The sequence below is a fragment of the Salvelinus namaycush genome, chromosome 5, assembly GCF_016432855.1.
Source record: "Salvelinus namaycush isolate Seneca chromosome 5, SaNama_1.0, whole genome shotgun sequence".
In the NCBI taxonomy this organism is placed as follows: domain Eukaryota; kingdom Metazoa; phylum Chordata; class Actinopteri; order Salmoniformes; family Salmonidae; genus Salvelinus; species Salvelinus namaycush.
Genome location: NC_052311.1, coordinates 9,934,502 through 9,945,957, shown reverse-complemented (window position 1 = coordinate 9,945,957; position 11,456 = coordinate 9,934,502). Strand labels below are relative to the sequence as shown.

The 11,456-nt window shown below is 44.4% G+C and overlaps 1 protein-coding gene across 1 annotated transcript in view; it reads right to left on the bottom strand.

The window, feature by feature from the left end:
• Positions 1–3,040: 3,040 nt before the first annotated feature.
• Positions 3,041–11,456, bottom strand: part of macrod1 (mono-ADP ribosylhydrolase 1) — a 93,250-nt gene continuing 84,834 nt past the window's right edge. Inside the window, exons 6-10 of the mRNA XM_038993563.1 lie at positions 11,422–11,456; positions 11,299–11,329; positions 7,264–7,337; positions 5,877–5,958; positions 3,041–3,894 (exon numbers count right to left, since the gene is read on the bottom strand). The exon at positions 11,422–11,456 is cut by the window's right edge and continues 87 nt beyond it. Coding sequence (XP_038849491.1) covers positions 3,869–3,894; positions 5,877–5,958; positions 7,264–7,337; positions 11,299–11,329; positions 11,422–11,456 — 248 coding nt within the window. The 3' untranslated portion in view covers positions 3,041–3,868. The remainder of the gene's footprint in view (positions 3,895–5,876; positions 5,959–7,263; positions 7,338–11,298; positions 11,330–11,421) is intronic.

The window sequence follows — 11,456 nt, the reverse complement described above, 5'->3', positions numbered from 1 at the left end:
GGGGCCTCAAAACAACTCTCAAATGACCTGAAAACAAAGATTGTTCAACATTATGGTTTAGAGGAAGGCTACAAAAAGCTATCGCAGAGATTTAAGCTGTCAGTGTCCACTGTGAGGAACATAGTGAGGAAATGGAAGACCACAGGCACAGTTCTTGTTAAGGCCAGAAGTGGCAGGCCAAGTAAAATATCGGAGAGGCAAAGGCGAAGGATGGTGAGAACGGTCAAAAACAGCCCACAGACCACCTCCAAAGACCTACAACATCATCTTGCTGCAGATGGTGTCACTGTGCATCGTTCAACAATTCAGCGCACTTTGCACAAAGAGAAGCTGTATGGGAGAGTGATGCGGAAGAAGCCTTTTCTGCACACACGCCACAAACAGAGTCGCTTGAGGTATGCAAACGCACATTTGGACAAGCCAGCTTCATTTTGGAATAAGGTGCTGTGGACTGATGAAACAAAGATTGAGTTATTTGGTCATAACAAGGGACGTTATGCATGGCGGCAAAAGAACACAGCGTTCCAAGAAAAACACTTGCTACCCACAGTCAAATTTGGTGGGGGTTCCATCATGCTGTGGGGCTGTGTGGCCAGTGCCGGTACTGGGAATCTTGTTAAAGTTGAGGGTCGCATGGATTCCACTCAATATCAGCAGATTCTTGGGAATAATGTTGAAGAATCAGTCACAAAGTTGAAGTTACGCCGGAGCTGGATATTTCAACAAGACAACGACCCAAAACACTGCTCAAAATCTACCCGGGCATTTATGCAGAGGAACAAGTACAATGTTCTGGAATGGCCATCCCAGTCCCCAGACCTGAATATCATTGAGAATCTGTGGGATGATTTGAAGCGGGCTGTCCATGCTCGGCAACCATCAAACCTAACTGAACTGGAGATGTTTTGTAAGGAGGAATGGTCCAAAATACCTTCATCCAGAATCCAGACACTCATTAGAGGCTATGGGAAGCGTCTAGAGGCTGTTATTTTAGCAAAAGGAGGCTCTACTAAATATTGATGTGATTTTTCTATTGGGGTGCCTAAATTTATGCACCTGTCTAATTATGTTTTGATGCATATTGCACATTTTCTGTTAATCCAATAAACCTCATTTCACAACTGAAATATTACTGTGTCCATCACTTATTTGATAGATAAAAATGAAATTGCTGATCCAAACACCCAATTATTTATAAATGGAAATCATGGAAATTGTCAGGGGTGCCCAAACTTTTTCATACGACTGTAGCTCCACATTGATCTGGTACTCCCTGTATATAGCTCCACATTGATCTGGTACTCCCTGTATATAGCTCCACATTGATCTGGTACTGTTACTCCCTGTATATAGCTCCACATTGATCTGGTACTGGTACTCCCTGTATATAGCTCCACATTGATCTGGTACTGGTACTTCCTGTATATAGCTCCACATTGATCTGGTACTGGTACTCCCTGTATATAGCTCCACATTGATCTGGTACTTCCTGTATATAGCTCCACATTGATCTGGTACTGGTACTTCCTGTATATAGCTCCACATTGATCTGGTACTAGTACTTCCTGTATATAGCTCCACATTGATCTGGTACTGGTACTTCCTGTATATAGCTCCACATTGATCTGGTACTTCCTGTATATAGCTCCACATTGATCTGGTACTTCCTGTATATAGCTCCACATTGATCTGGTACTTCCTGTATATAGCTCCACATTGATCTGGTACTAGTACTTCCTGTATATAGCTCCACATTGATCTGGTACTGGTACTTTCTGTATATAGCTCCACATTGATCTGGTACTGGTACTCCCTGTATATAGCTCCACATTGATCTGGTACTGGTACTTTCTGTATATAGCTCCACATTGATCTGGTACTGGTACTTTCTGTATATAGCTCCACATTGATCTGGTACTGGTACTTCCTGTATATAGCTCCACATTGATCTGGTACTGGTACTTTCTGTATATAGCTCCACATTGATCTGGTACTGGTACTTTCTGTATATAGCTCCACATTGATCTGGTACTGGTACTTTCTGTATATAGCTCCACATTGATCTGGTACTGGTATTTCCTGTATATAGCTCCACATTGATCTGGTACTGGTACTTTCTGTATATAGCTCCACATTGATCTGGTACTGGTACTTCCTGTATATAGCTCCACATTGATCTGGTACTGGTACTTTCTGTATATAGCTCCACATTGATCTGGTACTGGTACTTTCTGTATATAGCTCCACATTGATCTGGTACTGGTACTTTCTGTATATAGCTCCACATTGATCTGGTACTGGTACTTTCTGTATATAGCTCCACATTGATCTGGTACTGGTACTTTCTGTATATAGCTCCACATTGATCTGGTACTGGTATTTCCTGTATATAGCTCCACATTGATCTGGTACTGGTACTTTCTGTATATAGCTCCACATTGATCTGGTACTGGTACTTCCTGTATATAGCTCCACATTGATCTGGTACTGGTACTTCCTGTATATAGCTCCACATTGATCTGGTACTGGTACTTTCTGTATATAGCTCCACATTGATCTGGTACTGGTACTTTCTGTATATAGCTCCACATTGATCTGGTACTGGTACTTTCTGTATATAGCTCCACATTGATCTGGTACTGGTACTTTCTGTATATAGCTCCACATTGATCTGGTACTGGTATTTCCTGTATATAGCTCCATTGTGTATTTTATTCCTCGAGTTACATTTTTTTTTACTCTGCATCATTTGGGAAGGGCTCCTAAGCAAGCATTCGGTTGGGGATAATGAGTCTCACTCTTTTTATCCCTGTCTCTCTCTCAACCTCGTCCTCTCAGTCTATCTGCTTATAAAAAATGTATCTCTCTCTCTTCTCCCCTCCTTCCAGTTACCTCTTCTCTCCCCCCCCCCCCCCCCTCGATCCCTCACTCCCCAATTCTTCTGTCTTTTCCGTACCTCCATCTCCACCTCTTCCTTAGCTAAAATAAATATTCAGACAGCTAGTGACATTAGGAGAGTTGTAATGATAGCTGGGGCTTCTTGTCAGCATTGCTTATTTATTTTTGTGCTGTTGTGAAAATCAATAAAGAAAGTTGTCTAAACATGAAAGCGGGAGCACAGGGTGGGGTGACAGGAACAAACTGTCATTTATTTTCAAACAAACCACCACCTGGTCTGCCTGAGAATGACAACACACACATTTTCAGGTAGGCAGTCGCACTCAGTCAGACACACAAACGTACACACTCAAACGCACGTACGCACACTAAAGACGAAAGGACTCACTGGGAGCGGTCCCACCTGACAAACTCAGTGAATCCAATCCCCCAAAATGCCAACACGTAATCCTCTGTGATCTCTTTTAATTAGCTTCTTCTTCTCCAAACACACACTCTAGTACAGCTAACCTTGTGGGGACAAACAATTCAGTCTCATTCAAAAACCTATTTTCCCAAAACCTAACCTTAACCCAAAAACCTAATCTTAATCCTAAAACTAACCCTAGCTCCTAACACTAACCCTAAACCCCCTAGAAGTAGCATTTGACCCTGTGGGGACTAAGAAAATGTCCCCAGATGGTCAAATTGTTTGTTTACTATTCTTGTGGGGACTTCTGGTCCCCACACACACAAAGTCCCTCAACATCTCATTATTCAAACATGTACAAACAGCTGGTCAGATAAGTTTGGTCAGAAGCCTGAGGTTCATTGATAATAAAGCAGTTTATTCAGCTCTAGACATTCATCCAGTGTTAAGATATGCACCCAGGTCTTCTCTAGTGCAGAGCCGGTGGGTGGAAAGGAGGAAGATGAGGAGGATATTGCATGTGGTGAGCAGCATTATTGCACAACTCCACACGTCACTCTTTCAGAGTTTACTCTTCACAGGTGAGCCTAAGGGAAAGACAGAACAAGGTGCATCAGAAACCTGTGAAATTCAGTAGCCATGACTGGATATAACATAACATGTTGTAAGACATTATATATATATATATATATATATATATACACACACACTGAACAAAAATATAAATGCCACATGTAAATTGTTGGTCTCATGTTTCATGAGCTGAAGTAAAAGATCCCAGAAATGTTCCATTCGCACAAAAAGCTGATTTCTTTCAACTTTTGTACACAGTTGTTTATATCTCTGTTAGTGAGTATTTCTCCTTTGCCAAGATAATCCATCCACCCAAGATAATCCATCCACCTGACAGGTGTGGCATATCAAGAAGCTGATTAAACAGCATGATCATTACACAGGTGCACCTTGTGCTGATGAAACTGTGGGTTTTGCACAACTGAAGAATTTCTGCAAAAACTGTCAGAAACCGACTCATGGAAGCTCATCTGCATGCTCGTTGTCCTCAACAGGGTCTTGACCTGACTGCAGTTCGGCGCTGTAACCGACTTCAGTGGGCAAATGCTCACCTACGATGACCACTGGCACGCTGGAGAAGTTCTTCACGGATGAATCCCGGTTTCAACTGTACTGGTCAGATGGCGTCGTGGACGAGCAGCTTGCTGATGTCCACGTAGTGATCACAGTGCCCCATGGTGGCGGTGGGGTAATATTATGAGCAGGCATGAGCTACGGACAACATATAAAATAGCATTTTATCGATGGCAATTTGAATGCACAGAGATACCGTGACGAGATCCTGAGGCCCATTGTTGTGCCATTCATCCGCCGCCATCACCTCATGTTTCAGCATAATAATGCACGGCCCCATTTCACAAGGATCTGTCCACAATTCCTGGAAGATGAAAATGTCCCAGTTCTTCCATGGCCTGCATACTCACCAGACATGTCACCCATTCAGCATGTTTGGGATGCTCTGGATCGACGTGTATGACAGCGTGTTCCAGTTCCCGCCATTATCCAGCAACTTCTCACAGCCATTGAAGAGGAGTCGGACAACATGCCACAGGCCACAATCAACAGCCTGATCAACTCTATGAGAAGGAGATGTGTCGAGGCCAATGGTGGTCACACCAGATACTGACTGGATTTCTGATCCACACCCCTACTATTTTTAAGGTATCTGTGACCAACAGATGCATATCTGTATTCCCAGTCATGTGAAATCCATAGATTAGGGCCTAATTTATTTATTTAAATTGACTGATTTCCTCATATGAACCTTAACTCAGTAAAATGTTTGAAATTGTTGCGTTTCTATTTTAGTTCAGTGTAATATACATAATGTACTGTGAGAACAGTATCTGTCAACACAAGTAGGGCTGAGAGGGTTACCACAGTCATTCAACCAGGATCACACCATACATCTCTCACAGGAAAAGACTAGTACAATATTCCACACAGTCAGTTTGAACAGCGAACATTCACCTCAAGGCTAGCCTTAACCTATGGGGATCCTTGGTTAGACTTCTTCTATGATACTAGCACAGCACAATTTGTAGTCTGCTACATTGTCAGTTGGTTAGGAAAGGGTCTAGGTTAGGAGTTAGGAAACTACAGAAGGGTTCCACAAACACCACAGCACGATCAGTTCAATCACTGTCAGACCCTTGATAGCAAAACTACCATCGTTGCCATAGCTACAACTAGCGACACACATGACACATCTCTACTCCACACCATGCGTGTTACCTGTGTTCGAACAGGGCACTCTGATCAGCAGGCTAAGGGCGGGTACAAAGATAAGGGGTAAAGAGAGATGATTGGCTAAGAGGCCTGTCAGTACCGTAGCTCCAGATATGGAGCCACCATGACAAGTCGTTTTACATGGAGTGGTGTTACCAGAGCAAACCAGTGTTAACTACTAGCTACTCCCACTGGTGTCAAATGAGTCAGAGGTGATGATTTGGCTGTGTAGGATATGTATGGTGCCACTGTGTATGTGTTGACTCACCAGAAGGGAAGTAGAGAGGGAGGTTTTTCAGGTACAGCTCCTTATCAGTGGGCAGGAACACACAGAAGATCACTCTGTCCAGCTTTATGAGACACATACACACACACACACACACACACACACACACACACACACATACACACACACACACACACCAAACATCCATATAAATAAGTGGAAGACCATCATTTTGTCTCAAGGGCCACAGCAGGATTTTAAAATTCAGGAGGGCAGCAGAGATTTTCTTTTTGGAACAATTTGTTGGTCATAAAAAGAGCAGTTATCTGAAAAGGTATAAGTCCATTAGTATTTCTACCTACTTTCTATCAAGTTTTAGACTTTCAACAGTGGCCTGGAGGTTTTTTTATAACCCAAAATAATAATTACCCCCTCAACAACAAAAAAAGATTGAATGTGCTTACGGGTCAGATGTTGTCTACCGCTGGTATAACTGTAGAATAAAGTTGATCTTCAGAAGCGATGCTAAATACTGAGAACAAAGCATTTTCATAGAAAACTAGTTGTAATATAACAGCTGTAAGTCCGGACTATGTCTTCATCAGCCCAGAGAAAAGATCTCTACGATATCAGAACAACACTGTTAATAATAACCAGCGGTGACCTCTATAAGCCAGGTACCCTGCGGCAGGCAGTGGGCCCTCCCATCACTTCACATCCTCATTACTCAATGAACACACTGCCATTAAGTCCGTGTTTGGACTGGAGCAGAGCTGGATGCTGGTTCACTCCACTACAATTAGGCCACAGATCCAGCAGAAGCTATCATTATCTATACAGTATATATATCCTAGGGTTTGGTAGGAAGCAGATGTTATTGGCATCAGGTAAAAACAGTCAGAACTATGGACGCTGGGAGAGTGCAGAGGAAGATTGACAATACATCAGAATCTGGAGGTCAAAATAGGATATTTTTAGTACTATTAAATTAGGAACTTCCTTTTTGTTTTGGTTTAATATGTACATATCTCATGCTGTTGTGTCAACTTGTATAACTAAAAAAAGTTATAAATAATTGATCACAAAAATAGTGTACACTGGAGGAAGAGTAGAGGAGGAAGGAGTGAATGATGAAGAAGAAGATAGTAAAGCTAACAGACAGGCGACAGACTAACTTCCCTCCAGTCATCTATTCCTCTTTTCCCTCTTCTCTCTTCTGTCAGGAAAAGGTGTGTATTAGTCCTCTAAGCCCGTCAGGAGCCAATTAAAACAGCCTTAGCTACGAGTGTGTGTGTGTGTGTGTGTTGTCGCAGTCCGCCCTCTCCTGACTCTCTCCAGAAAACCAAAAACAACAGCTGTGAGACAGAATACCAGAAGGAAAGGAAAGAAAATAATAATTAGACACACACACAAACAAGAGCACACACACCTTCTCATGGTGTTCATCCAGGTACTTCCTGACAGTCTCCAACGCGACGTGCACAGCCTGCTCAGGTGGGTATCCTAGACACAAACACAGACACAAACACACAGCAATTACTGTGGTGTGCAGGTGGCCAAGAGCACTGTGTTATGGGTGGCCAAGAGCACTGTGATATGGGTGGCCAAGAGCACTGTGTTATGGGTGGCCAAGAGCACTGTGATATGGGTGGCCAAGAGCACTGTGTTATGGGTGGCCAAGAGCACTGTGATATGGGTGGCCAAGAGCACTGTGATATGGGTGGCCAAGAGCACTGTGTTATGGGTGGCCAAGAGCACTGTGATATGGGTGGCCAAGAGCACTGTGATATGGGTGGCCAAGAGCACTGTGATATGGGTGGCCAAGAGCACTGTGTTATGGGTGGCCAAGAGCACTGTGTTATGGGTGGCCAAGAGCACTGTGTTATGGGTGGCCAAGAGCACTGTGTTATGGGTGGCCAAGAGCACTGTGTTATGGGTGGCTAAGAGCACTGTGTTATGGGTGGCCAAGAGCACTGTGATATGGGTGGCCAAGAGCACTGTAGAATCAATACAATTAGAGAAACACCCATTTGTTTGGACCAACAACAGAGTGGCTGTCTTCTCTCTTCTTCTCTCTGCTAACAGAGTGGCTGTCCACTCTCTTCTTCTCTCTGCTAACAGAGTGGCTGTCTACTCTCTTCTTCTCTCTGCTGACAGAGTGGCTGTCTACTCTCTTCTTCTCTCTGCTGACAGAGTGGCTGTCCACTCTCTTCTTCTCTCTGCTAACAGAGTGGCTGTCTACTCTCTTCTTCTCTCTGCTAACAGTGGCTTTCTACTCTCTTCCCCTCTCTTCTAACAGAGTGGCTGTCTACTCTTCTTCTCTCTGCTAACAGAGTGGCTGTCTACTCTCTTCCCCTCTCTTCTAACAGAGTGGCTGTCTACTCTCTTCTTCTCTCTGCTAACAGAGTGGCTGTCTACTCTCTTCCCCTCTCTTCTAACAGAGTGGCTGTCTACTCTCTTCTTCTCTCTGCTAACAGAGTGGCTGTCTACTCTCTTCTAACAGAGTGGCTGTCTACTCTCTTCTACTCTCTTCTAACAGAGTGGCTGTCTACTCTCTTCTTCTCTCTGCTGACAGAGTGGCTTTCTACTCTCTTCTTCTCTCTGCTGACAGAGTGGCTGTCTACTCTCTTCTTCTCTCTGCTAACAGAGTGGCTGTCTACTCTCTTCTACTCTCTTCTAACAGAGTGGCTGTCTACTCTCTTCTTCTCTCTGCTAACAGAGTGGCTGTCTACTCTCTTCCCCTCTCTTCTAACAGAGTGGCTGTCTACTCTCTTCCTCTCTCTTCTAACAGTGGCTGTCTACTCTCTTCTTCTCTCTGCTAACAGAGTGGCTGTCTACTCTCTTCCCCTCTCCTCTAACAGAGTGGCTGTCTACTCTCTTCTACTCTCTGCTAACAGAGTGGCTGTCTACTCTCTTCTTCTCTCTGCTGACAGAGTGGCTGTCTACTCTCTTCTTCTCTCTGCTGACAGAGTGCCTGTCTACTCTCTTCTTCTCTCTGCTGACAGAGTGGCTGTCTACTCTCTTCTTCTCTCTGCTAACAGAGTGGCTGTCTACTCTCTTCTTCTCTCTGCTAACAGAGTGGCTGTCTACTCTCTTCTACTCTCTTCTAACAGAGTGGCTGTCTACTCTCTTCTAACAGAGTGGCTGTCTACTCTCTTCTAACAGAGTGGCTGTCCACTCTCTTCTACTCTCTTCTAACAGAGTGGCTGTCTACTCTCTGCTAACAGAGTGGCTGTCTACTCTCTTCTAACAGAGTTGCTGTCTACTCTCTTCTAACAGAGTGGCTGTCTACTCTCTTCTAACAGAGTGGCTGTCTACTCTCTTCTAACAGAGTGGCTGTCTACTCTCTGCTAACAGAGTGGCTGTCTACTCTCTGCTAACAGAGTGGCTGTCTACTCTCTGCTAACAGAGTGGCTGTCTACTCTCTGCTAACAGAGTGGCTGTCTACTCTCTGCTAACAGAGTGGCTGTCTACTCTCTTCTTCTCTCTACTAACAGAGTGGCTGTCTACTCTCTTCTTCTCTCTGCTAACAGAGTGGCTGTCTACTCTCTTCTAACAGAGTGGCTGTCTACTCTCTGCTAACAGAGTGGCTGTCTACTCTCTGCTAACAGAGTGGCTGTCTACTCTCTTCTTCTCTCTGCTAAGAGTGGCTGTCTACTCTCTTCTTCTCTCTGCTAACAGAGTGGCTGTCTACTCTTCTTCTCTCTTCTAACAGAGTGGCTGTCTACTCTCTTCTTCTCTCTTCTAACAGAGTGGCTGTCTACTCTCTTCTTCTCTCTGCTAACAGAGTGGCTGTCTACTCTCTTCTTCTCTCTGCTAACAGAGTGGCTGTCTACTCTCTTCTTCTCTCTGCTGACAGAGTGGCTGTCTACTCTCTTCCTCTCTCTGCTAACAGAGTGGCTGTCTACTCTCTTCTCTCTGCTAACAGAGTGGCTGTCTACTCTCTTCTTCTCTCTACTAACAGAGTGGCTGTCTACTCTCTTCTTCTCTCTGCTAACAGAGTGGCTGTCTACTCTCTTCTAACAGAGTGTCTGTCTACTCTCTGCTAACAGAGTGGCTGTCTACTCTCTTCTTCTCTCTGCTGACAGAGTGGCTGTCTACTCTCTTCCTCTCTCTGCTAACATAGTGGCTGTCTACTCTCTTCTCTCTGCTAACAGAGTGGCTGTCTACTCTCTTCTAACAGAGTGGCTGTCTACTCTCTTCTTCTCTCTGCTGACAGAGTAGCTGTCTACTCTCTTCTTCTCTCTGCTAACATAGTGGCTGTCTACTCTCTTCTCTCTGCTGACAGAGTGGCTGTCTACTCTCTTCTAACAGAGTGGCTGTCTACTCTCTTCCTCTCTCTTCTAACAGAGTGTCTGTCTACTCTCTTCTTCTCTCTGCTAACAGAGTGGCTGTCTACCCTCTTCTTCTCTCTGCTAACAGAGTGGCTGTCTACTCTCTTCTTCTCTCTGCTAACAGAGTGTCTGTCTACTCTCTTCTGACAGAGTGGCTGTCTACTCTCTTCTTCTCTCTACTAACAGAGTGGCTGTCTACTCTCTTCTTCTCTCTGCTAACAGAGTGTCTGTCTACTCTCTTCCTCTCTCTTCTAACAGTGGCTGTCTACTCTCTTCCTCTCTCTTCTAACAGAGTGGCTGTCTACTCTCTTCTTCTCTCTGCTAACAGAGTGTCTGTCTACTCTCTTCCTCTCTCTTCTAACAGAGTGGCTGTCTACTCTCTTCCTCTCTCTTCTAACAGAGTGGCTGTCTACTCTCTTCTTCTCTCTACTAACAGAGTGGCTGTCTACTCTCTTCTTCTCTCTGCTAACATAGTGGCTGTCTACTCTCTTCTCTCTGCTGACAGAGTGGCTGTCTACTCTCTTCTTCTTTCTGCTAACAGAGTGGCTGTCTACTCTCTTCCTCTCTCTGCTAACAGAGTGGCTGTCTACTCTCTTCTTCTCTCTGCTAACATAGTGGCTGTCTACTCTCTTCCCCTCTCTGCTTCACTTGTATCTACCTGAGTCCCAAATGGCAACCTATTCCCTATATAGCGCACTAACTTTGGATGTTCCCACTGTCTCAATCATCTTCCCGCTACAATTAAATTGGTGACAATATTGAGTAAAAACACACAAATCAGCATTTAACTCTAAACTATATCTTTATTGAGACAGTTTCATTGAGTTTGACCTTCTCTGAGCTCTGTGTGAATAACACTAGTCAGAAACCCTGGGGAGTCTTGGAGCGCTGCCATCGCTAAACTCGCCAGCAGCAAATGGAGGGATTACATCCCAGCTGACACCATCTCATCCCTAATCTCTGTTAATCTGCCTGTCTAATCTCAACCCATAATCTGGAAACCTCTTTCTACTGAAAACTGATATCTAGTGTGCTGAACTCAATTCACCTCTCTGTAAACTCCTGAGTAGTGATGCTGGAAAACACAACACACAGAGAACACACACAGACAAACACTTTTGTTGACGAACCGTAGATTCCAGTGGAGATGCAAGGAAACGCCTGGGGGTAGAAAACACAGTGTAAAACAGAGAACATACATTTAAAACTGATTGATGATAATAACCCTTCCACCCCCCCCCCCCCCCCCTCACCACAGTGCGTAGCTTGGTATCGGTGGCCTTCTGCA